A 27,883-nucleotide genomic window follows, 5' to 3' on the forward strand; every position below is an offset into this window, starting at 1 on the left:
TTTCAGGGCGGTTTCCATTTCATGTATAATAAGTCCTTTATTTACCATATTTATGTTTCAGGAAGAGAGAAGAACCACAGCACTGCAGCTCGCCTTGTGCCATGATGGCAATGCGGTCTCCCAGCAAATCTGCCTCGTCCATGAAGTGGGTGGTCAGCAGTATGGTGCGGTCACTTTTCTGCTGTTGAAGCAGATCCCATGTGGCCCTTCGGGAGGCTGGATCCATTCCAGATGTCGGTTCATCTAACATCACCACCTAAAATAGATGATGGTTAAGGAGTAGGAAAAACCCTGAATCCATAGGGCTGCTATTCCATGGCAGAGATAAATTAGGAAAATTCAGATATCACCCACAGACCCTCCTCTATACCACAGTGGATACGCAACAGGACCATTCATTAACCCTCCAGAGACCATGATAGATATTTGAGAGGTCTTTGACTTACCTTTGAATCTCCGATAAGAGCAATACCGATTGACAGTTTACGTTTCATTCCACCAGACAGAGTCTTGGACAGAGATCGACGCTTGTCCTCCAGGTTCAATATGCAAAGGATTCGCTCAATCTCTTTGGGACACTTCAACGGGTCAAAACCTTTTAACTGACAAGGAAAGGTGTACATTTCAAACAGACATCTTACACAGAGAGGTGATAAACATGTAAGATATTTTAGGGTTATCATAGCTTAGAAAGAGACTCTTCTAATTTTACTTTCTTCTATATTCTACTTCTGACATTGTTCTTGGCGATAAGGGAGTTTAAAGAATAAGCTCACCCCAGTTTGCTTGGCAGTCCATGTCATGGAGCTGTATATCACACTTCTGAAACTAATGCAGGTCTGCTTTTTGTTACATAATATAAAATTAGTCAGTATAAAGTAAGTATTTTTTGTAGATTAACAGCTCTCATTCAAAACCTGCTGGTAAATGCAGCAAAAGTGTCCTGAGGCAGCAATACAGCTTGTCAAGAAATCACCACTGTGCTTGGATATTCATCAGTAAAGTTGAGGAATAAGCAGCAGCAACTACAGCATAGTCCATATTTTCAACTGCTTACCTGCAGTCTTTAATTTTTTTCAAAAACATGGACAATCATACTAGTAATATATGTTGGTACGATCACTAATCTGTAACCTGATTACCAGACATTTTACTTCTCCCACACAGATTAAATTAATCAAAACAAACTAGAAAGTATGTCAGACTTCTCTCAAAATTCTCTTCTCGTAATGCTACGTTGAATCTTTCTCAGTAGCTAGATTTCAGAAGAACATTTTCTACTTGCTCATATAACAATGATGTATATATGAACATTGATGAACATCGCATGCTTTTATAAAAAGCATTACTTGCACAATGGTCTACATAATAGTTATCGTTCTCAGTAACTAAATTAAAATCCCATCCGCTTTGGTGGTTTTCCAAACATTTGTCTAGATTTCACATGTGCTCTTTAAAATAACTCAGGAGACAGTTAGAGCAAGGTCCTTGGGGATGGCTTTTTTGATACAGGCTAGATTGACTCATGAATTGGTCTTGCAGTGGCAAGTCAGCAGCATACCATTAGTCACAAAATCAACTATGGAACAAAGTGCAGGCAGAGAATATATTTGTTTTACATTTAGTAGGTTTCATGTGTTGGGCATTATTTACCGCAATGCAAAACTGAAAATGAGTTAACAAAAATCTTTCTGGGAGCTTCCTGAAGACGGAGATAGACTGTTATGAATGGCAAGGGTGATATCCATGCTGGTAGGTGGCCCAAGGACGTGGCTGAAACGATCTCCTCCCCACCCGCGATTCCCGGTCCCTCACAGTAACTACAACGCCTCGCTCTTTGGTGTTAGGGAGGGACCCGTGCACCCAGTGTGGGCTTCTGTTGGAGCCCGAGGAGGGGTGGGGGTGCGACTGCGCCAGAACCTGGGGAATTAACATGGCGGCCCGCCCTGATAGCGGCGGCTGCACCACGCCTCTTTTCAATCCAGGAGACACTGCTCACCCTTGACGGCCGCAGGAGGTGACAGTGGTTGACCTCGGCCACAAGGAAGCCCCCGGAAACTTGCTTGGCTATTAGAATTGGGGCTGGCATCCCGGGGACACTAATCGCGGTCATATTACAACCAAATTCAAAATAGCACCTCTCTTTGATAGCACAGTCTTATTATTCATTGCAGGAGCCCGCAATAAAACTTTAGACTGGTTGTGTCCTGGTATCTGTCCAGGCTTTGGGGGGTGAGGTGGGGAGATTTTTGAGCGGGAGATGCTCCCACTTCGCAGCTACTACCAAAGGACTTGGGTGGGGGATAGGTCTTCCAATGGAGAAATTGCCAGCCCTACATGTGGAGTGGCTACAGAACCTGATACTTCAGTACATCCTTTTGTAGGGTGACCATTGACACTGTGGTGGCAGAAGGTTTAGGTGCAGACATCACTGAGCAGGAAATACCTGGCTCAGTTAAGGACATAGCAAGTGGGAAGGTTCCTGGGCTAGATGTTCTACCAATAGAATTTTATGCTGCATTTGACTCGGTCCTTGCCCCTAGGCTTGCCAGTCTTTGCAATGAGTCCTGGAAGCGGGGTTTGCTCCTCTCCTCCTTACGAGAGGCTTTTATTGTATCTCCTCCTAAGAAGGAAAAGGACCTGCTCAGCCTTGATTCATATCGTCCGCTGTCAATGCTCAATGTTGATTAAAAGATATTAAGCAAGGTCCTAGGGACCAGGCTGCTCCTGCATAGGCACACTCTGGTTCATTCTGATCAGACTTGCTTAATTCCCATTCGCAGCATCATGACCAACATCCATCAACTACTTCGGGCTGTGGACCAGTGAGAGCAGTTATCGGTGTCTGCTTATGTCCGTAGACATTAGGAAGGCATTAGAGTCGTTCCATTGGAACTTTCTATATGTATCTTTCTTCGGCATGGGCTTCGGCCTTCCTTGTGTTAAGTGGGCAGAGCTGCCATATTCTGACCCATTGGCAAGGATCAGAAATGGCCCGCTGATTTCTGAGGCATTTTCGGTAGGACGGGCACAAGACATGGCTGCCATTTATCCCCCCTATTATTTGCTCTGGACGTGGAACCCTTTGCGCACACATTCCACCTAGGCCTTCATTATCGAGGGCTGCCTCTCGCCAGTGATGACACGCATTTGTCATTATATGCAGATGACATGCTGCTGTATTTGAGGAGAAGACTTTGATGTTGGTTGAGCTGTATCTGTGCTGACAGGCTTTGGACATCATTCGGGCCTGGTGGTCAACTAGGCCAAGTCTTGTATTTCCCACTATGGAGTGATTCAGTGGGGAGGTTTGGGGGAACAGATGTCTCTCTATAGCCCTGATGCAGCTATGGGAATTGCATGCAATTGGATACCTAGGGGCAACCATCTATTGCTCGGCTGCCTTAATGTATGAGGGAAATTATGTCCGTGCTGTTGTTAGGTTGAGATGCCTGGTGTCTTTCTGGACTATTGTTAGTGCTGACAGTAAGTGGCCCGGTGGCGTTTTCGAAAGTGATCATCCTACCCAGAGCCTTTATCTATTCTCGGCCATCCCTTTGGAGCTGCCCCGGAAACTCTTTTGGAAACTTGATGGCATACTTCTGACGTTACACTGGGGTACGTCACAATGCTGAGTGGCACTCTGGAAAAAGCGTTTACCAGTGACAGAGAAACGCCTAGGAGCTCCCGATTTAGAGCTTTATAATCTGGCATCGCAGTGACAGTCGATGGCTCGCTTGAGGTCGTACCTATGGGGTGGCGCTGGCACCCACGGAGGGGGAACTCGCTCTAAGGCGCTGTTGACTAGTTTCCTGATAGAGTCGACACCTGCATTTACAGTCTGGAATATTAATGCGTTAAAACGAGCGACATGATTTGTTTGGGCCGTGCCTTGCACAAACGCACCGCTACGCCCTACAAGCGAACTCCCACTACTGGCAGCCTGGCAATGGAAGCCCCTGGTGGATGGTTGGGACTACGCAGGTAGATGGCAGCCGGGTCATGGTGCTGGGTGATCTCTTTGTGGGTCGGGGTGTTTCGCCCCTTCTTAGAAATCTGCAACTCATGTGACCTTGCAGCTGGGCATTTTTACTACATAGTGCCTTGGTACACAGGATACTGGAATGGTGGGCTTGTGGAGCAGTTAGATCTTCCGGAGAACAAATGTTTACGCTACCCTTTTCTCATTACGGGGTGAACATAAGCAGGAACTCTGCTCTATAGGGCCTTATACAGAGGATAGAGCCAGACACAACGAAACTGCAATCGCATTGGGAGGCAGGTTTAGTGTCACCCCTGTTAGATACAGCTCGGAGGACAGTGCTAGAATCAACCCCTCAGGAGCCTCGACATGCTTGCTTAAAGCTCATCCAGTTTTATTATTAACATTGGGCTTATCTCACTCCCTGACACCTATGTTCTATATTCCCAGCTGTGACATTGGCCTGCCCTAGATGCAATGTGAATTTCTTTCACATGGTGTGGGACTGCCCTTTGCTAGTGTCATATTAGAGTACTGGTCCGTGTGGCTACTAATTGTGAGTTTGCACTCAGCCCACAGTTTTGCTTGCTGGGCCTCCACAAACTCACAGCAGCAAGGAAAGTAGCAGACAAGTTTACAGATCTGGCATTGATTCTTGCTCGTAGACCAATAACTATGAGCTGGAAATCCTCCTGTGTACTGGATTTGTACAGATGGGGGGTGGACCTGTTTCAATGAGCGGATAGCAAGAGAGAGGTGATCGTTTAGAGGAGGCCAGTGGGGTCAGAAGGGTACCTTTCTACCTGCATGTGACGCAGTATTACTGGCTTGTCCTCGACTGGATCGTGCAGGAGCCATTGTGATGCATGATCCTCCTTTGAATGCCCCCTCACCCACGAACATACAAAGGGGATGGGATCGTTCACTACGATGTAATGCCCTTCTTAGGTACATCTGGGTGTGGAATGTGTTAGGCAAATGCTGATATGTGGATTTGGTCCAGGTTAGATGAGGAGTCCACTGGTTTCCTTGCACTTGTGTTCTACGTTGCTTTAGCTAGCATTAGATCGACTTACTGAAGGTGAACCCCAAAAACATCTTGTATTTCCTCTGTGTATAGGTTATACTCGATGCTGCTGGTTTATATACTGATCCCATATGCTGTGTATATCGGGTGTCTCACCCACCAACCCCACTGCTTTGCATTTATTTAGTTAGTTGTTTTGATGGTTTAATCTACCCCAGCATCTTGTATGGAATCAAACATCAAAAAATGGTTTAATGGGGCTTGTTCATCTGCCCCATGGAGCTTAAAGGGAGCTCGCAAGAAATCTCAGTGGGTGGTGGAGAAAGTAGAGCTATGTAGAGCCGGGTACAAGTAGGAGGTTAAGGAGAGAAAGAATGTTATTAGGCAGGAAGCTTGGGCGCAGGTCAGTAGCAGGAATGATTCATTCCTTTTTTGGAAAACTGTTAATGCGCGTTTCTTTTTTTAGATATTCACAATACTAACATGGATACCACTGTATCATCTCATGGGTGGTTGGACCACTTCTCCAAGGTGTATGATAGTTCCATGACAGACCCATTGGGAAGTATACCCCTTGGTGAAACCGTTATGGACATAAGAGATATTTTAGTAATCAACCTGAAAGAGGTAGTTACTGACATTGAATCAAGGCCTAGGAACAAGGTTCCAGGACTGGATGGGGGTCGCCACTGATCTTTTTAAAGACACTGATATTTTTAAAGACAATGTCAATCTATAGGCACCTTTATTAGTTACTGTATTGAGGAGTGCTTTAATTATAGCCACCCCAAATCCTCATCAAATTTGACCATTGTTCCCATCTTCAAGAAGGAGGATAAAGCTGAACCCAGATGTTATCGCCCTATCTCTCTGGTTGACTCTACAGCTAAGGTGCTGGGTAGAATAACGGTAGATTAGCACGGGCCACTGAAAAGTGTATTTTGGGCTTAGGGACTGTAGATCTATATTCAACACATACAAAGAGAATGGAGAGAAAATATTTAAAGCGTCCAGCAAACAGTATCCAGAGCCGACAATTCAATACAAAAAGAGAATTTTAAAACCCCTATTTCTGCAGATTGGGGTCACATTGGCTCGCCAGATCCTTATTCTTTGTTTATCGGGTGAGTCGATTCCCCTGCTATGCCAATTGATAACGTTTAAGTTGCTGTCGAAAAATTTTTGGTATTGACTGTTTAAGACGCATCATAAATAAATCCTATGGCTTCAAGAGAAACCTTGAATGCATCTTTTCTGCCTATTTTGCACTATACGGCCTCTTGTAGAATTTACTGTCTGTGCTACTAGGGTAATAATTAGAAATGTAAATGATGAAGTTATTTTATTTGCAACAGAAATTATTGAAGCACTTTTATAGCCTGTTTGCACATTGGAATTACTGTTTACTGCACATTTGCACTTTCATTTGTAATGATCCAGCCCATGTCTGATAGATTTTATAGTTCATTTTTTATAGTAATTGATAAAAGTTAATCGGTTTTATAGCATACATATGAATGCATTTATAAATTGTCAAGCCAATTTTTTTTATTGCTTTTAAAAGATGCTCACAAATAATTTTATTATTGGCCTGTAACTACTTGTGATAATGTTTTTTTGTGTATTGTCTGATTATTAAGTTGTTTTAATTGCAATGATGTTTGTTAAGCAAGCAATAAAGACTTTATTCATACATAAAAATTCAATACAAAAAGAGTGTGCTGTTCTGCTGTAACACCTTGCCTGCGGCGCCGATTCTGCCCCGGTGCTGAACATTCCATTCTCGGCTGTGATCATGACGGAACGGTTCCGTCATGAGCACAGCTCGACCGATGCTCATGATGGAACCGTTCCGTCATGAGCATCGAAGGGGTTAAGGCCAAAGAATAATTCAAACTTTGGTCAGCAATAATTCAACAGGTCTCTGGAATCCTTATATTTAGGATGCAAAAGCCCTCATACCACCTAAATTGCATGCTTCATCATCAGACTTGAGCCTCACTAGGTGGGCACTGCAGTACATAGCAGGGCTCCCCAAAAAACTGAGCTGCAAATCAATGCATGAACTATCATCTTATAATTAATAAATACACTAGGGTGAAGAATGGTTGTGCTTATCTAGCATTCATGGACCTCAGCTCTGCGTTCAACAGTTTTATTCGGGCAAAGCTATGGTGTGCAATGCTAAATATGTGAGTGGAACCTCCAACTGTGCACTTCAGCCCACCCCACAATGATGATAAAGGGTGCATCAGGTAAGAGCCTAATGGTGAGTGCACTTTCCCAATCAAGATTGGTGGCATGTTAGAAAAGGCAGCGTGTTGGCACCTTTTCTCTTTAACCTCTCCACTAAAGACCTAGAACTATTTCTGTTGCGTGCAGGGGCAGATACTCACAAAATGAGAACTAGGCAACTTCCTTTTCTGCAGTTGACTGTGTCCTAATGGCAGAACTGCAGAAGGCCTGCAGAGGTTATTGGATATTTTGTTCCATTTATGAGTCAGGATAGGAGAAGCATTTTTTCTGCCTATGCCGAGTTTTTATCATAATTAGAGTTCTACTAGATAGATTATCTGATTAATGTAATGATCAAACAAGTTTGGTTTTAAGAAAAGAACATTTGTAAAGATTTTTAAGCTGGTATTTTACTATGCACAAGGCACTTTCATGGGTCATTTTGAATGGTCGGAAATATTGTAATTAAGAGCTAATTTAATGTGCATAGATAAAATGCATGTTGGTGTATTCTTTTATGGTTTTATACAAACCAAATAAAGATTTTTTGACAATAATGATGACGATTTTGTTATATCTATTCAATTGAAACTGAAATTTACTTGCAATGTATTCTACCTGGTCTGTCTCATTTTGTTACTAACTGCAGCAGTAGTCCAAGGCAAACTTTGTTGCTCCTTCGCCATGTTTTTATTAACAGGTCATATAAAATTAAAACTAGGGTGTGTGTGTGAGTATGTATGTATTTCCACACCTTAACTTTAAGAGCAACTTTAAGGATCATTTTTAATCCTTATAAGCAATTGGTCTGATCACATTTTTGGGAACGGGATATTGCTGGTTGATAATCCAATTTGAGACTATACGTAAAGGAGATATATTCCATATATTCTGATATCACAGTTTTTATCAAATAATGTCATTACCCCAGAGTAAAATCTCAGATGCTCTTCGACAGTCATGTTATCAAACAGAACATCATGTTGGGGGCAAAGTCCAAGGCTTTTGCGGATCAGAACCATGTCACGTGAGATGTTGTATCCATTGATGTAAGCCTGTCCACTCGTTGGGGGGTATAGACCTAGCAGGAGACAAAAAAAGAAAAATATTTCACTCAAGAGCTTAGTTCAATTACAATGTGGAAAGTTGGATAACAGCAACCAGACTTAATCCTTAATCCAACAGCCTGCCTTAATCTCATCTCTCAATTTATAAAAGTTTGTCCTGGAATTATGTGGCGTCTACGGGGGATGCAAATACTACACAATTTCTCCTTTACTGAAGAAAAGGAAAAAGTAGATGACTGATATTTATAAATTATCAATGATTGGCACAGATGGCATCCATTTTCTTTCCCTGAGACTAATAGAAATATGAACAATAAGCATAATCGCACTTGGTCACTTTTTAAATAATGAGTACCGTTTTTTTAGGTAAATGACAGAAATGTATGGTGTTGCTTGGTAGTAAGATCTCCAACAAAGAAGAACTAATGTTTTAGCCACTTGTGACACATTGGGAACAACTATTTTCATGCTTACCCTAGATGCTAGTTTGTTTTTCCACAGTGTGGGTTCTATATCATACAGCCTTAGGCAGTGCTGTTTGCAAATCATAGGGCCCCAGCACTTTTCAAAATAGTCTGTAACCCTGAGCAGCCCATTCTAGTTACGCATGCAAGTCAGTGGACTTCAAGACTTAGGGATACAAACATGTTGCAAAAGAAACACTTATCTCATGGTGATTTGCATGAGTCATCAACAGTGATTGATATGCGCGGACCCTGACCATCACTGCATCTCTCCTCAGTTTAGTCAACACCTCAAATTGGTTAATTAAATACTGTGTATGGTTGTTACAAGTGCAGCAGGTGGGGTGGACCACAGGTCTTGCTCAGGACGGGTTTGACTGTGTACTTGTGCACTGCCATCACTTTCCTGCTACCTTGCTTCAAGTCCATCAAACTACTCTGCACATGCCCTCTAGCCTGTCACCTGCCCAAAAAGTCTGCCTGAGCAACCCAATGGCTACATCATTAAATTCAGACTACTCCGCTGCACACCCTCCGCACCGCAGTAGTCACAACAGATGGGAGACCAGATGGAACCAGGGTGACTTACTATACCCAGGTGCTAGGATAGTAACTTGCTGATGTGACTTCCTCATAATTATCTCACTTCAATGTACACTCATTCTACTGTCTGTATTCTTATAACACAAGAAGTACAATATATCAGTGTTTTAATTTAACCCCTGCCTTTTAAAACGGTGTGCTACTGAAAAACCCTATAGTGAACATTGCATTTTGTGTATTGTCATGTGAGGGTGTGGAGAGTTTAGTGATTTCTTCATAGAAGATAGGAATCTGAGCTTTTTTAGGGGGAACCGAGAATAAGGGGTCGCAAGCAGAATCCATTCTGCCTCCTGCACAGAAGCGCAATTGTTTCGGATAGTAATTACTATTTGAAAAATGCCTGGGTTGGTGAGAGTGACAGGTTGAAGTTGAAAAGTGGTAGTCGTGGTGCAGATGCAGCTAACAGCAGAGCAGATTTTCTCATTGTGTAGTGAAGTATTCAGTTCTGGTGGGTAAATTGTAAATCATCAGGAATACAGATACTGGCAGACTTGTGGGTAGAAGCAGTGGAATAAGGAGATACTTGTAAGGGCCGAGAACACTGGGGAGGAGGTTTCTATTTGTAGACAGTAAATGTTGGACTATGAGGTAGGAGATTCTGGAAAGGATATATAAGGACAAGTAACTTGTTTCAATATATACTTCAAACCATAGAATCCTCACCTCTAGAATAGATACCAAAGCTGTAACTTCACATGGTGGAGGTTCTGTGGAGTGGACTCAGACTAAAAACTACAGAAGGATTAAAGTGGTGAAATGCCCTATGTGTCGGACCTGTCAAGGCAGTAGTACTTCATGAATATGTATACTGATGCCCACGTCACATCCTGGCAGACGTCAAGAGCAGGCACTCCTTCCGCCAGCACAGTGGTGGAAGCCTTAGACCTGGTAAAATGGGCTCTTGGACCTTCCAGGAGCAGCTTTTTGGCCAGTTTGTAGCATATTGTAACGCAGAGGACTATCCACCTCAACAGGCTCCTCTTCTACACAGCCTCCACTTTCTCTACTCCTTTTATCTCCCAAAAACGTTGATTGTCCACTCGATGGTCCTTGATATCATCAATATAAAAGCTTAAAGCACTTTTGGCATCCAGTTGATGAAGTATCTTCTACTCCTTAATGGTGCCCACTGCAAGGCGTTGCTGGGCCAAAGATGAAACAAACAGAGGTCGTCCAATAGCTTTGCTTGCAGAAGGTCAGTCTTGCAAATGCCACATATTTACCCTAATGTCTGGCATAAAGGGACTTTGTGGACAGGGCGCCTGGCGCCAAGGATGACATCCAGCACTTCGGGTAACAAATCAAACGCAGTCATTTGCTGCTACTCAATGGCCACATATGTAGGTGTTAATTGTGCAGATTTGCGTGGACGACTCTGCACTTCTGCTGAGACAGAATGCCCTTGTAAAGTGAAAGCCTGCTCAGAGGATAGATGTTCATGACTTGAAGCACTGGGTCTCACACTCTCCTGGCCCAAACCAGAGGCACTAGGATAACTTGAGCCTAGTCCTTCCTGATCTTCATATCTCTGGGCAGGAAGGTGCACAAGAGTCCAGTGTTCCATAGCAGCTGGAATGCATCTCTTCTTCCTGAAACTCCAACATGCATAACTTTTGAAACTGCACATTGTTGATGGTGGCGAAACCAGCTATTCAGGGCTCCCCCCCCCCCCCCCCCCCCCAACCCTCACTCGGAGGATACCTTGAGCCACCTCAAGATGTAGACACCACTCGTGATCCGCCAGACAGCACCTGCTCAGTTGATTCACTCTGCCATTCAGAGGCCCTGACGGGTGGTACTCAATCAACAAAATCAGCAAAATGACTTGAAGCTCTAGCTATCTCCAAAGGCCCTGAGCCTCCTGACACAGGATACCACTTCATCCTGCTTGTTCCAGTACCATACGGCTGTGGTGTGGTCCATAAGAACCTGCTCTAACCTCCTCCTGAATAACGCAAGAAAGGCGATCATAGCCAGATGGATGGCCCTCAACTCCAGCAGATTGACGTGGAGCAGGACCTTCGCTGGTGACCAGTTCCCCTCGTCTCAATCTCCCCAGATGACCTCCCAGTCCCAGCAAAGACGCACCACCATCAGTTCAGGGTGGAGGAAAAGAGTGGGGGTCTGCTGCTGGGCCAACTGAGTTCAAACAGCCACCACTGTAAGTCTCAAGCTGTCTCCTCCGAGGCCTGGATGACATCAAATTCCATTCCATTGCATATGAAGCATGGGCCACCTGGCATAGAGATGAAAGGAATACAGGAGGGTAAGATGCCAAAAAGAGTCAGAGCTGCTCTCACTGATATCCAGGATGGTGCTTGAACTACAGTGATCATAGCCCAAATATCCTAGGTTCTTTGCAGCTGAAGTAAAGTCCTGAACTCCATTGTGTCCAGGATTTCTCCAATGGATGAAAGCTTCTGTGAAGAAGTCGGGTGAAACTTCAGCTTGTTGACAGTGAACCCAAATGATGTTAGGAGGTTCGTCGTCGTCCAGAGGTGGTCCACGACTGACTCGGACGAGAGCTTGCCTTCAACAGCCAGTCATAACAGTACATTAATACAGTTATCCATGACCTCAGAAGATGGTCTGGAACCACTGCCATCACTTTTATGAACACCTGACGGGTGGTGTAGGTGAGTGTAAAAAGGACGGAGGGGGAACGGATCGGAAACACCCAGCAGACAGCATCGAACCAGAAGAGGTTTGGATTGATAATATTGGTGCTTAATGCGCAAGGAGTACAGAGACTGAATGAGATGTGCGCTGGTGTCTTTTGATTTGTAGAGGTTAGAGGTCTAGCTGCAGCCGGGAGCAGCAGAAAGGAACACCTGACGTCATCGGAGTAGGAGGTGAAAAGGGGCGGAAGGACGGAGCTGTGTGTGATGACACCGGGAGAGGAGAACGCGTGGAGAGAGACGGAGAGCGAAGAGGCGAGGAGCGGAGAGACAGGGAGCGGAGAGGCGAGGAGCGGAGAGACGGCAAGTAGGAAAGGTGAGGAGCAGAGAGAAGACGACAAGGAGGAAGAGACCGGAGGTATAGCGTTGTACAGCGCCATCAAGCCCGATGGCCCGCAAGGGAAGGAGGACGCCCTGGGTCCCTTCGCTACAGCCCTGAACACGGGTTGTGGCTCAAGGCAAGTTCCTTTGCGTGGGGTCGTTTTGATGGGGGAGGTGGTGAGGCACTGGGAACTAAGACACGTGTGTTTGTTTTTTTTTTTCTTTTTGAGCACGCCACCAGGTTTTTTCCCTCACGCTCCCCTTCCCCCTCACTACCTGGACGGCGTCTGGTGATGGTAGCACGTTTAGATAAAATAGGGAGAACATAATAGTAACACTGGTCATTTTTGTTGTTGTTCCCTTCTCCTGACATACGGACCGTGGGAGTCATCGGAAACACCTGGAGCCCCAAGACCCTAGAGCCTGAAGCGGAGAGCAAGGGGGACCATGGACCACTCGGTGTAAACAGTGCCTTGCAAAAATGCATATCTGTTCTGTTTTACAACATTGTGTGTGTTAATCTGAAAAAAAAGGGCAAATTAACTAATGAATAAACACCTTGCTACAAAATCTAACGCTCTTCCTTGGTCCCTTCTGTGCAACCACATCAGTGAGGCAGAATAGGAAAACAGCCAATTCGATGTGCTCCTAGACAACTCTGAACACAGAAAATGTCAGTGGGCCTGCAGTAAAGGTAGATGAAAATATGCATACTGCAGGTCCAAAGACATCATCTCGTTGCCCGGGTCCATAGCAGGTAGGATTTGGGCCAATGTGAGCATTTTTAATTTGTCCTTCCTCAGTAAGGTGTTCACAGGCGGGAGGTCCAGAAAAGACCTACGGCCTCTATCTTTCTTCAGATTGAGGAAACAACAAGAGTATTAACACCCTCCTCATCCCTGCTCAATGAAACCTTTGACGAGCAACAGCCTTATCTCCTGTAGCAGAACAGACAGGTGCTTATCGGAAATATACTTCGGAGTGGGAAGAATAGTGGGCGACGCAGAAAGAAAAGACAGAGAATACTCATTTTGATGATCTGTATGACTCATCTATCTGACAAGATGGTTGACTAACCTGGGTGGAAATGTGCAAAACTGCCCCCACACCGGCTCGGCATGTGCCACTAAAGGCAAACTAAACTGGTTTAGTGGCAGTTGTAACAAGGACATAGTAATTGGAGATCAGATGCCCCTGAGGGGATGCACCCTGCCTGACAGACCCACAACTTTGAAAGGACTAGGGTACTGCTTTCTCTGTCTATATGCTAGTCCAAGATACTACTCCTAAAGAAACCTACACTAGACCCTCATGACGCCACCTACTAGAGACCCCGTTACACCTACCATTCAGCTGCAAGATCATTAAAATAGCCATCTACGTTCAACTACAAGATCACATGAATGCTAATCATCTCCTACACGACTACCAATCTCACTTAAGATCACGCTGAAGCATGGAGATTGCCACCTTGTAGGTCATAAATAATGCCCTTTTGACTAGAGAAGAATATGAACTCTGCCTCCTGATATTTCTGGACCTTAGCTGCCTTCAACACAGTTGACCATCCCACCCTCATACATACCTTCAACTGGCAAATGAGATTCAACAGCAATGTCCTTCACTGGTTCTCCTACTACCTTTCCAACCAACACTAGTATGTTCTTCAACCTTTATTTGAAGCCGCTTGGTGCTCTACTCACAGATAAACGCACCACAATTCACCAATATGCCTGTGATACACAACCCTACATAAAAGTCTCCGCTGCTTCGAACATCCAATGCATCAAACACTGCTTGCACATCATCCAGACCTGGTTCAGCACCTACCTGAAGTTCAACCCAAACAAAACAGAATTACTATCACTCGTGATGAACAAACAATATACAGTACAAACCTGGCTCAATGACATGAATCTTGACGTTTTGAACCCCAACTGTCACCGAATGTTAAATCTTTTAGATGAACCCTGGACACCAACCTCTCCCTTACACATTACCAAATATCACAAAGACTTCCTGATTCCAGCTCTCTCTTTTCAAGAAAGTCAAACCGTTTCTTCAAGAAAGCTACTTCAGAACTGCTGACCCAGCATCTGTACTCTCACATCTGGATGTTGGCAATGCACTTCTATATGTTCTCCCTGACTCCATATTGGCAACCTCAGGGGCATCCAACACACCACAGCATGTCTCAACAAGGACCTGAAGAAATATGATTACATGGTGTATGGGTGTTGAGCTTTGCTCCCAAATATGTTTGCAGTTGTGAGGGTTGAAGATGGGATTTTTGCCCATTTACTGTAAATCCTAATTGATGAAGGTTTATTGTAGATTGAGTGTATTGTAAACACCTTTCCTGTGTTTTGGCTTTGATGAGCCAATTGTCTAGGTATGGGAAGGAATGGATTTGCGGTCTTCACAGATGAGCTGCTACTACTGCCAGACATTTTGCAAATTCTCTGGGTGCAGTAGTGACTCCAAATGAAAGTAACTTGAATTGGTAGTACTTTCCTGCTATCACAAATCAGAGGTATTTGCAATGCGAGGGAAGGGAATATGAAAGTATGCATCCTTTAGGTCTAGTGTAGACATAACGTCGCCTTGTAACAGTAAAAGCACTTGTTGAAGGGTGACCATGTGAAAAAGCTCTGATAGTATGCACAGATTTAGGGACCTTAGATCTAATATTGGTCGTAAAGATCCATCTTTTTGGGGAATTAGGAAATCAAGTGAATATACTCCTAAACCCTGATATTGTATTGGAACAAATTCTATTGCTACTTTTGCTGTTAGAGCGTGTACCTCCTGTTTGAGTAGCTGTAAATGTTGTAATGACAGCTGATGATTGCAAGGTGAAATATTGGGAGGATTGCTGGTGAGTTCCAGACAATAACCATGTTTGATCATTTCGAATATCCAGTTGTCAATGGTTATTGCTTGCCAAATGGGAAGAAAGTACTGTAGTCTTCCCATGACAGGTGTAAGATGATCGGGGGAATGGTAGGCAAGTCACTGCTTATTGGGAGATGGAGGGATACTTGTTAGTGTACCTCTTCCTCTGCCTTTGAAGTTGTTCCCTCTGTAGCTTCCCCTATAGAAACCCCTGGGTGAAGTGGGTCGCATGTTTGTTTTATAGGAGGAATTATTGGGATCCGAGGTATTACTTTTGGATCATCTCCTATAAAATGGGAACCTCTGCTGGATGGTGACTGCACAGCTCCCATAGATTTTGCTACTTCTGTGTCTTTTTTCATTTTCTCAAGTAACACATCTACTTGAGGACCAAAAAGGTGTTCCTTATCAAAAGGAACATTTAAAATTAACTGCTAAACCGCTGGTTTAAAACCAGAAATCCTAAGCCATGCATGCCTACGGAGGAGAATGCTGGTATTATTTAGTGGTGGGTATCCATTCGTGTTGATTTTTTATCTTTCACTGATGGAATATTGGTGACTTAGCAAACTCGTTGGTAATACTACGACACTATAGTCTCTCACCTTGGGCACATTTCACCCATCATATTCTTTCCACTTATTTCCTATTCCTACTCGCACATTTTGGGTGTATTCTATTGGTATTGTTTTTCTATAATTTTGTTTTTCTAATTTTTGCTAGTGTTTCTTTTCTGCCCTCCATCCCTTATATGCAAATATCTTCTTGATGTTTTGCTACCAATATGCATTTCTTATAGTCTTTTTGTACAAGTTAGACAAGAGTCAAAAATTTGAAGTAAACCGAGATAAGTGAAAATCAGGCTACTTTTGGAAAAGTTCTGTCCGATTTGGGATCTTTGGCCCTCGCACCGCTAGATATAGTTATGATTATTCATGTATTATTCACTGATTTGGAATATAGCTATTCATACTTGTCAAAATAATGTAGGTCTGTCTTATTGCTTGTGTTCTATCATGTGTACTGTTGGAAATGTTGGTTTTTTATTTACAATAGATTTTATTTAAATTTTACATCCATCAGTGCGTACCCCCCACAAGCAATGATCATATAAGGCACGGATCGTAGGTACACAAGACGCTGATGAGGGTATCATTTGAGGATCCATAAAACGGTCAAACCAACAACCCCCACCCCCCTCCCTTGCACCGCACAGCATTACACAGGCATATAAATATACAGGCATAACTCCGCTCCGGGCAATCAACTCATTAGATGGGAAAGTCATGAAATGGTGAGTGTTTATAAGGTCTTGATTCGTTGATGTGGGAAAGATAGAAAGGTCAATAGTAGTTGGCCCATGCAGTCCATATCTTACCGTGCTTCTGCGGGCAACCCTGAGCCTGAAACACCGGAACCTCAGCAGACATACATTTATCTAATGCGGATTTCCAGGCTGCCAACCACGCGGAAGAAGAGGACTTTCACTGTAGGGCTATGTTGCGCTTGGCCAATGTGAGTCCTAAAAAAAGTAGGTGTCTTCTGTATATGTTCCCCCAATATCTTCTGCACTGTGGAGACGAGTTAGTCAAGGATCTGCTGGGAGGTCCCAACCCAGCACTCGCCCCAGGTAGGACAGTACTCCTGACCAAAAAGGTTGTAGCGCCGTACAGCCCCATACCGCATGCAAAAAGGACCCGTCTTTCGACTGGCATCTGAGGCAGGTGGGGGATGGGACAGCCCCCATCTTCCAGAGATGGAGGCGGGTGTAGTATACACGATGAAGATATTTAAACTGGATCTGTCGATATCTAGACAACACCGCTGAGCCCCTGGGGCTGGCAAGGGCCTCAGTCCAGTCGTCATCTGAAAGGGTCGGTATATCTGCCTCCCACGCTGCCCTCGTCCGGTGCAGTTTTGTCTTGGTATGTGTGATCAGTGTCGGATAGAGTTGGAAGATTTTATGTCCTCCAAGATCGCCCATCAACAGTCGACCCTCCAGTGGAGGAAATTCAGGTAGCGTCGTAAGGTTTTTAATCAGGGGAGACAGAGCGTGGCGAAGCTGGAGGTGTTTATGGAATTGGGACTTGTGTAGGTCAAACTCCCCCTGCAGCCTTTGGAAGGATTTAAGTGTGGGTCCGCGCATCAAATCACCCAGCGTCGAGATCCCTATAGTGTCCCAACAACGGAATCCGGGCAAAGACGAGACCGGTCAGAGGAAAGTGTCCAACCAGAGGGGTGTCTCGCATGTTAGCATACCTGACCAACCCATAGACCTAGAGACGCATCTCCATATCTGGATCACCATGCGACAGGCTTGGGGGTGAAGGCTTCCAGGGTAAAGTTACTATACAGGAAATCAAGCAGTGGATACACCTCCAGGAAGAGTTGCTCCACCGCGTAAGCCGGATCACCCTGCGGGTTATACCACCAATCATTGATGACCAGCAGTTGGGACGCCCAGTAGTACGACCGCACGCCCGCCGCCGCAATGCCCCCACAGTAAGTAGATTGGACACAGGTCGCCAGAGCCACTCGAACTGCCCCACCACCCCACAGGAAACTGTTCAGTAGAGTATTCACTTGACGAACCCAGGACGGTGGGATAGGATATGGGTGGCAAGGACACCATTTTGAAAATCGCAGACCTGCCATATAATGACAGGGTAAAATGGGACCATATTGCCTCTTCCCGGACCACTGGAAGCAGGGGGGTGATATTAAGCGACCACGCCAAGGTGGGGTCTCTGGTGATATAAACACCTAGGTATTTAAATCCTTCATTTGCAATGACTAGCTGTGAGGCCCAGTCTTGACACACCTGATCCCTGCAAATAGAAAAAAGCGTTGACTTGGACGGGTTGGCGAGAAGTCCTGTTGTTTCCCCAAACTCCAGAAAATTTTGCAACACCCTCGGTCCGGTGACCCAAGGGTCCGAGAAAAAGAATAGAGCGTCATCTGCATATAGTGCGATTTTATTAAAGTATTCAGGGGACAAACCAGGCCCCTGTAGACCGTGTCGAGGCGCACCCACACTTCCAACAGCTCAATCGCCAAGGCGAAGATAAGCAGGAAAAGAGGGCAGCCCTGCCTCGTTCCCCTCCAGATATGAAAGGGGTCCGAGTGATACCCTGCCACCCGGACAGAGGCCGTTAGGTCTGTGTACAGTAGTTTAACATATGCACGAAAGCGGGGCCCCAAATTAACAGCTTTCAATAATTTAAAAATGTACGTCCAGTCCAGGGAATCAAGTGCCTTATCGATATCTGCCAGTAGGACCGCAGCGGGGGTCCCAGTCGTTGGGCTTTGGCAACAGCGTTATGCGCACGTAGTATTTTATACATGGTGGAACGTTGTGGCATAAATCCTGACTGGTCCGGGTGGATGAGTTCAAGGATACAGGTACGGAGGCGATCAGCCAGCACGTTCCCCAGCAGCCTCGTCTCAAAGTTTAACTAAGATATGGGGCGATACGAGCCCGGGTCTTCTGGCGGGCGACCTGGTTTGAGGAAAACAGCGATTTCGGTATGCTGCCAATCCGGGGGCAAGATCCCCTGCTCGAGCGCCTCATGCAATGCACCAAGAAGATGGGGGCCAGCGGTCCCCATATGGGCGCTAAAAAGTCGCCGGGGAACCCGTTGGGGCCCGGTGCGCGGCCTGGGAGGATATTGGTGAGAACGGCCTGCTATTCGTCCAGAGAGATGGGCTTGTCAAGGGCGTCTCGCTGCTCATCCGATAAGCGCTTTGGAGGGATATCTACCAGAAAAGCATCTATGAGCGAATCGGCGAGGTCCTCACAGGCGCTGTACAGAGTGGCGTAGAAGTAAGCGAAAACATGTACCACTGTCTCCGGAGAGGAGCACAAAGCGCCCGTAGAGGATCTCAGTACCGGGACCTGCGTGGGGAGGATCTCGCTTGGCAAAGTGTGTGGAACATCTGACTGGATTTATCTCCCCACTGATATATCCGGTATTGAGTTGACAGCCAGGCTTCCTTGGCATTGTTTGTAAGTAGCTGGTGCAACTGCTGTTGAACCTGGAGCAGATTGCGGCGACCACCCCCGTCCAAACCCCTAACCACCACGTCCTGGAGGTCACGTTGTCACTCCTCTATTTCTTCAATCTGCGCCAAGCGGCGTCTCTTTTCTCCCGTGCGGTAGGTAATATTTACCCCACTTTTCGTGGGTTTAAAGGCTTCCCAAAGTGATATCTGGGATGATACTGACCAGAAGTTCGAGGCAAAATAATCCACCGGAGCACGTTGAAGCTCCTCCTGATACTCTGGATCACGAAGCCACCGATAGGAGGGATGACTGGTCTGCAGACGGAGTTTGAGCTGGGTAGGCGAGTGGTCCGACAAGCCTCGTGGGAGGATGGAGGCGCACATAACCCTATGTGTGTAGCTATGTGGAATAAACATGTAGTCCAAGCTGGATAGCGTGGGCTGCACCGAAGAAACATACGTGTATCCTGCCTCGAAGTGATGGAGGGCCTGCCATGTGTCTGTCCAGCCTAAACCATGTGCCAGGATGTTGAGTTTAGATCTGGGGGGGGGACCGTCGGGCGCTGCGCCCGCCACCTGTCTAGAGGGGCTATAATGTCGTTCCAGTCCCCCCCTCCCGAGTATTATCAATCTGTCAGGAAGTTCTTCCCAGAGCTGCGTTAGTCTGTCCACAAATGTCTGACTAAGAGGGGGGGGGGGGGGGCGTATATATGCTTCCCATCGTTATCTGCTCACCTGCCAAAGTAACAGAAACTACCATGAAGCGGCCGCCGGGGTCTAACCACAGTCGAGTAACCTGGAATCGGACCCTCCGATGAACAAGTATGGCCGTTCTGCGCGCTACCCTGGAGAAACCCGAATGGTACACCAAGGGGTAGCCAAATCTGGAAAGGAACGGAGCCTTGTTGCCCAGTAGGTGAGTCTCTTGTAGGAGCAGAACATCAGCAGAGAGCCGCTTGGCTTGGGTTAGTACAGCCCCTCGCTTGACCTTATTTAGCAGGCCCGCACATTCCAGGTCACAATATTGAGGTCCCCCAGGGGAGTGTCCCTAGCTGTGAGTTTCATGAGCCCTAAAAGGAGCAAAGCGCGGATGACCATATAAATATGCGAGGCGGTGCGGTGCAAATAACATACAACATAAGTGTGAAACAAACTGCCCAACACCCCACCACCCCACCCAACCCCCATCCCCCAATACTTCCTAAAACTCTGAGTACCTGTCACAGGAGAATCCCGTCCCGTCCCTCCAACGGGAAGACCACGGCGGACCCTCCAATGGATCCCCCCTTCCAACCCCACCCCTTAACTTATAACAAGAAGGTGCGTTAGGTCCATCCCTGTCAGATATAGAGTGAAAGGTCCCTTAGACATAATGTTCAGAGTCTAGGTGTGTCACTGCAGCCGGCACGAGAAGAAAATAAAGCAACCAATGATAGCACAGCCCCAGTGTATCTCACTCTGCAGCGTCTTTCTTATTCTGGGAATGCCAGTTGGAGCGAGAGCGGTGTCACTGATGAGAGGCGTCTCCACCTTGGCGGCCACTCCGCTGCGAACTCTGAGAGGAGTCTGAGTCGAGAGGCGGCAGAATGTGTGGTTTAACATGCTGGCGCTCGTCAGTCCATGCAGAGACCTCCTCAAGGGTGTCAAAGAAGTAGGATTTGGACGGATAGATTACTTTAAAGCGGGCTGGAAACATAAGCGCGTAGGAGAGATTCAGGTCTCGCAGCCGCCGCTTCGCAACTACAAAGGACTGACGTTGCTGCTGGACAATACGTTTGTAGTCCAGGAAAGCCATGATGGGATGGGACTCAAAAACCATTTTCTCTTTATGTGTTCGGGCAAAGCGGAGTATGGCATCCCGGTCTGCGTAATTAAGGATACAAGCAATGACCGGACGTGGGCGCTCACCTGGCGGTGGCTTCTTAGACAGGGCACGATGTGCTCTCTCGACCATGAAGCAAGATGAGATGTCCTAGGCGGGTAGCAGCGCCTTGAGCCAGTTTGAAAGAAAACTTCCCATCGAGGACCCCTCGCATCCCTCCGGAAAGCCCACCAGGCAGATGTTGCGGCGGGCCCTCCCTTCCGCGTCCTCGACCCTAGCCACCAGCTCCCTGGAGACCATGGCCAGCTTGTTGACCTTCTTCTGGGGGGCGGTCACAGTATCCTCAACAGTGGAGACCCGCGTCTCGGCTTCCGTGATTCGGTCCACCGCCTTCGGAGATTTTGACGAAGAAACGCCACCTCGGACCCCACCGCACCAATATGGGCCTAAAGAGCTGTACGAGATTGCGTGATGGCCTCCAGAAGCATCACCTTGTCTGAGGAGACGCCCCCAACGGCCTCCTTCCCGGCCGGGGCGGCCGTGGTGTACTGGTCCATAATGGGTTGCTTAGGCGCTGCCGCTGTTTTTACCCATAGTTGGTGTGCGGGACAGCTTCCAGAGAGTCCGAGGTAGAGTAGACCACGGAGCCAAGAGCAGGGGGCGGAGATCAGGACTCAGCACCCACTGCGCGGCAAAGCAAAGCACCCCCAACTGCACCGCCGAGCAGGCACCGCTCCCCGGCGCCCCGGCCTCAGCAGATCAGGATTATGAATGGCACAGTCCCAGCATGGCCCGCAGGTCCCAGCAGCAGGACTCAGGCCCAGCAGCAATCCTCCCCCGAAAGAGCTCACACAGCCACAGCAGGGAGGAACAACACTAAGGTGGTGGCGCCATCACCACTTACTTCAGGGGCCGGCCCGGATCCCGCCCGGCACGCTCCAAACACTGGTAGGCCCCGTAAGTCCTGGCCCTCTCGCCAACCTGAAGCAGGCCGCAGGCGCCACCAGAGGCCCACACCAGGCGCCAGCACAGTCTTCACTGTCCCCCGGAGCCTAGCCCCACTCCTGCAGGATCCACGGATGGCTCCCTGAGCCCAGAGAGGCCCCGTACGGTCCCAGGATATCCCAGCAGGCACCAGCAGCTGACTCCACCGGCCAAGGGGGGCCGCAGTAGCAATGCGGGACCCACCTCTTATCTGGAACAACGGCAGGCCAGACGCACACAGGGGGGTCTGTCAATGTGCGAGCCTCGGCCTCAGCCCGCCTCCAGCCGAACACCTCTCCACTTGCTGGAGCTCAGGAAAAGCAGGGGGGTGGGGGATCCACCGCCGCAGCACATTCTTCACCCGCACCGGGTTTGCCCCGATTACACACTCCCCCAGGGCCGAAGCACCAGGACAGCTCCCTCTGGGCCCAGGCCGCCCCAGCAGGCCACAGCCGCAAGAGCAGAGAAGGGGAATGGGCGCTGCGGCGTCCATGCTGCAGCCCCCAACCTCGGGATCAGGCACCCGCCCGCAGCAAGCGGGAACCCCCAGCAGACAAGTGGCCGCTCCAACCTCCACACTCAGGGCACTCGGCCTCAGCAACCCAGCGGCCTCCGTCCACAGGGGAGCCGCGGGAACCGCCAGCCAGCGAGAAGCAAGTGCCGCAGCCGGAGCGGGCCACCCCAGACCTCCGGGACACACCGTCAGGTTCCTGGTGCGTCCACCACCAAAGTGCCCCACAAATTTAACCTGTTGGGACAAGGATTATTGGCGGAGCGTTCAGCGGAGCTCTATAGAGACGCGTCCGCCATGTTCGGCTCCCCACACGTCTAATCGGAAATGTAGTTTTGATGTGGATATGGGTTATACTAGCCCATTTTTATCTTTGTAAAGTATGTTTTGTATTTGCTATAAGTTTTGTTTTTTGATATACATATTTATTTGTTTGAATTTAACAGCCCTGAAGAAGTCCTGCACTAGGACGAAACATGTCGGCTGTACTGTGCGTAGAGTCATAAAAATTTGACTCAGTTTTTTTAATCCACTGAAAATGGAATAAAAAGAAAGAAATTGAAGAACGTTTCTATTGGATGTGGACTTTATAATTGTTCTTTCTGTTTAAATCTTGAGGTGTGGTGCACCTGTGCTTGTGTCTTGAACTGTTAGGTTCCGAAGGGAACTAGCATTGTGACAGTGGGTGCGATTCAGTGTGCACACAGACCCCAGTGAGTATAGAGGGGATAAGACTGGTGGAGGGATAGCAGGTTAGGTGCTGGTAGTTAGAAGGTTCCACTGTCGGGCTCGCCTTTTTATGCATCAGTTTTCATATCTCCAACCCTATTAGCAAACTTGACAGAGTGTATGTTTATGGAAGAGTGTGTTATGCAGTCCCTCTAAATTCTCACAGGCCAAGCCAGAACACTGAGTAATAAAAAAATTAAACCAACATTGGGAGATAAGAGGTTGTAATTCGGCCTGTGATTGCAGAGGAGGATCAAGCCTGTCTTTCTTTTCAATCACTGGTTATTTATTACCTGCTGCTGTAAGTCCTGGCTGGTGGGAACTCTACAAAATTTGAATATGGAGAGAAGCGAAAAGTGTCATTGTATTCTGGCATTGCTGAAATGGGGGTATACTTAGTCAGCTAAGAGGCAAATAACAGCACAGTAATGTTGTACACAGTGCTTACTAAAAATTGCTTATTTTTTCATTTAGTTGCGCTATAAACATTACTTTTCTTAACTGTGAGGCGCATATTTCATTTACCTTGCAAAGGTGAGTATGTCACTAAAAAGTTACTGGACTGAAAAGCTCTATCTTTCTAATATGTGTAGTAACCCGGCATGCTATCTTACATATTAGCATTTCTATAAAATAACACACATTACAGTGGTCTCAACCTTTTTCGAGAGCCGCCTAATTGAGACAGAACAGATTCACTTCTAGGAGGGGGGCCTTTCCATAGTCTTCAAATCAACATGTTCACATCCTAATATGGGCTCCTAACAGACCAGACAACTTACAAATATATTTCAGAATGTGAAGAGTGGATGAGGACTTGATGGGGTATGGCCCTGCACCAGCCACCCACCAAAACTCCCACCACCAAAGAAAAAAAGGGGGGGGGGCTGGAGCTATTGCTGATGTGCTGGGGAATTTTACACACATTACAGCTGCTAACAACCTCCAAAAACTAGCAGAAAAGTAACTTTGTTCAGTGGGTACTAGCTCGTCTTCACTGCTACCATCTGAAAGTAGTTGAAATCAAGTGACACAGTGGCACTGTATGCGAGTTGGCAGGTCTGCCTTAAGGTAGAGGATGGTCCAGAAAGGAATTGTGCCATGTGTAGGGGCCTGCTTTGTGGGTGGGCCTTAGTTTTACACCAAGGCCAAGTACATCAAGTAATGCTGAGTGTTTCCGATTTATTAGGTAGCTCCTTTTGATTGAGGCAGCCTATACGCAGGTAGCCAAAAAGCAGCTCATTATAGATACTGGTTGTACAAACATTGGCCTTCAAACTAGTCAATGGCTTGGGGCCATGAGCAATGGTTGAATGGCTACAATGACTATCCACTGCCTTGGTACAATGGACAGTAGAAAATCTAAAATGCTTGGCAATGCTAAGAACTCTAGCTTTTGTAAATGACTGGCTTTGACAATAGCTTTTAAATTATGGTCTATACCATGGGCACTCACAAACATTTTCCTAAGGGACAAAAAGTATGGTCTGTGGTGTAGCCAATAGTTGCACTGATTGATCCCAGTAGGGTGGAGGTCAGGGCAGAGGTGGATGTAAGGTGGAAACAGGTGGAACTAAAGCATATTCATGGTATGGACTGAGTGGTGGAGATATTTTGAGGGTATCATGCCATACTGCCCTCTAAATTATGCCCCTAGTATCTAGAAGAGACACAGATTTGACAATACTCGGTTATGCAGTATTTTACAAGCTATCCAACTACCGCACCCTGGGGCAAGCCTTCTCTGCTGGTTATCGCTAACTTTAGGGAGTCAAGTGTGCAATTGAAGTAACTTGATTATTGAATTGGAATAAAATCGAATCCTAGGCAACACAACCTCCTTATTATTTTAGCCTCTTTTCTGTAAACATTAGCAAGTCCCTAATATGTTGTTGCACCCAGACAGCAGTGCTGTCTGGTAGACAACGATCTAAAAAGGAGTGTACCTTCTACATCTAAAAGAACACCCGATGTCTCAAGTTAGTTAAATCAGATAGCTGAGTAACGTTGCTTGACTGTCTAATTCACTGGTCGTAAAACAAATAAAAAAAAAATAATTCTGGTCAGGAAAGTGCAAGGGCAGACGTTCAACTTCCAAAAGCCAGGCATATGATATTCTTCTCAGCACCAGGCTTCACTTATGCTAGTCCTACGATTTGGGACTCTCTTTTGGTACGTGTTTAGACTATCATCTTCACTACCACAATTTTGAGAGAAAAAAAGAAGTATGAAACCTTACATTGAAAAGCGCATTCTCTGTAGATGGGCCTTTGTTAATTGTTCCTCATTGTTCTCAAATTGAATAGTTTGAAATTGTTTTGTTGGGTAAATGTACATTGTTCAGCCTCCAACGGAGAAGATACTTCCTACAACCTGAATTTCTAATTTGTTTACTCATAAACTCCCAACCCAAACACACTTGGCTTGTAATGTACTATGTTACTGCTAAATATCCAATATGAAAAGGAGATTCCAAGGTCAGGAATGACAGAATATCTCGCAGCATAAACACTGCATTACAATGCTGCATTAAGCTAATAAAAGGTTACAGGCTCACGACAGAATGCACCCACTATTTTTTACTCTTGCTCTGTTAATTAAACTCTATGCAAGCTTGAAAAGGAAGTTGAACCTGCCCATACCCTAAAGAGATTGCCTTCATTCGCAGTACCTGTCAACATGGAGAGGGTGGTGGTCTTGCCAGCTCCATTGTGCCCCAGTAGCACTGTAATCTGCCCCTCATACATGTTCAGGGTTAGATCCCCAACAGCTTCCTTGATCTTGTTACCCATCTTGAACTCCTATAGAAGAAGCAAAAGATGTCAGAGTTCCAATATCACCTGCCAAGGTTCAGCCTCCAAAGGAACACATTAAGTCAAATGTAATCTTTAAACATTTTATTGTGGTTTTACAATAATTCACATTACAACAATCCTTGAAGGCCGGTTCCAATAGTAAAGCACCATGGAAAAAAACAATTCACAATTCACCAGGACCTAGGCATGATATCAGTACGGCCACGACTGAGTGGAGAGGTCTACTACACCAAACAGGTTGTCCAGGTCAAATGTATTGCTTAGACTTCGAAATAAATGAAAGTCAGTAACATTAGGCAAGTAGTCATCTTGTAAAAATAGATATGCCATGGCTCAAGGTATCACTTAGGAGGCCACTGCAGCTAGCGCCTCCCACTGCCCAAGTAAATGATGCCAAAGGCCAGTACCATCGGCCTGGACGCCCTGTTATTTTTAATACTGTCTTGTGAAGCAGGCTGTCTCTTCCTTCCCCTTGCTCTCTTCCCTCAGATGCTCAAATCAAGGTGTCTCCTCTGCTTTAATTTTCCCCTCCGTTAGGCAATTGCTCCAAGGCCCAAAGCAGCATTGGCACAGCAAGTATGCACTTGTCCCCCTAATGCAAGAAAGGAAGGACAATAAAACAGCTGCAACAATGCCGCTGCAGAACAAATGATAACTACAGCTCTGTGAAACAGCTGTCTACTCTGGCCATTGCCTAATGCCACCACTCCTAAAACCAGGCTTTTTGCTGACACTTTGCATTAAAAAAGAAAACAAAAAAACCCCCACACATCTAGCCCTCCCGCCCTCCAGTTGCTTCAGCCTCGTTTCATGCGAAGCATGGGTGACTTAGGCCATAATGCGAACGAGGAAAATATACCCCATGCCTCTTTTCATAGTAGGACAGGGTAGAGGGGACAGGGTGGAGGGGCTTCTGTAATTGGAGGCAGTGAGAGGGATAAAGAGCTATAGAAGAAAAATGCCTGCGACCGGAAAGAAATGTAAATGTGCTTAAACAGGTTAATCACCAAATATAATGGATGCTTAAGAGGCAGGATAGACTTTAACTGATGGAGTCACTTGAACATTTATGGGGAAAATAATGATTCTTTTTGATAGGAAATATAAACGTGGTATCAGCAGTGTTTTGTAGCATGTCATTTTAATGGACGCTTACATTTTTATCGCACAAGGTAAAGTCTGAATACTTATTACAAAAGTATATATTTTGAAAGCACTTTTATTTAATCTTTAACACCACATTTTGCAGCAGACAATTTTATATTGTTAAAGACAATTTTAAAATGACATTAACAGTACTTTTTGTCACAGGCTTGCATCTCATAGCACTATAAATAAACAAGTCACTATCACTCAGTGCAGCAATCAGGATTTGATTATGTAACTCTCTCGGTACACACACAAAGATATCTGTAGTGATCGCATTAACAAAATGACCTTTCATAACTTAAAGGAGTACATTTTCCATCTATTAGTTGAATCAGAATTTCATTTACATTCAAGGTGTGTGCCTGTTATTTCATATGTAGTTAAATGAAGGTGAAAACAACAATACAATGCAGACAATTTTGTTCTTTTTTGACCCCTTTTTTGACACCATCTCCACATTTACTGACCCCACCCTCATGGTACTAGGTATTACAGTCCGAACACTTTTTTGCTGCTGCATGTAAATGTTGTCAGCCTGGAAACTCCCTAGTTCCTCTTTCAAGCAATCTTCATTTACAAGTAAATCTAGAGGCATTTG

The 27,883-nt window shown here is 46.0% G+C and overlaps 1 protein-coding gene across 2 annotated transcripts in view; it reads right to left on the reverse strand.

Moving 5' to 3' along the window:
- Positions 1-27,883, reverse strand: part of ABCA3 (ATP binding cassette subfamily A member 3) — a 642,985-nt gene that overhangs the window by 196,381 nt on the left and 418,721 nt on the right. For both annotated transcript variants that reach the window (XM_086941282.1, XM_086941283.1), the window contains exons 12-15: positions 25,992-26,121; positions 8,171-8,325; positions 447-602; positions 46-256 (exon numbers count right to left, since the gene is read on the reverse strand). In XM_086941282.1, the coding sequence (XP_086797408.1) occupies positions 46-256; positions 447-602; positions 8,171-8,325; positions 25,992-26,121 (652 nt within the window). The remainder of the gene's footprint in view (positions 1-45; positions 257-446; positions 603-8,170; positions 8,326-25,991; positions 26,122-27,883) is intronic.

The sequence above is a fragment of the Lissotriton vulgaris genome, chromosome 10, assembly GCF_964263255.1.
Source record: "Lissotriton vulgaris chromosome 10, aLisVul1.2, whole genome shotgun sequence".
In the NCBI taxonomy this organism is placed as follows: domain Eukaryota; kingdom Metazoa; phylum Chordata; class Amphibia; order Caudata; family Salamandridae; genus Lissotriton; species Lissotriton vulgaris.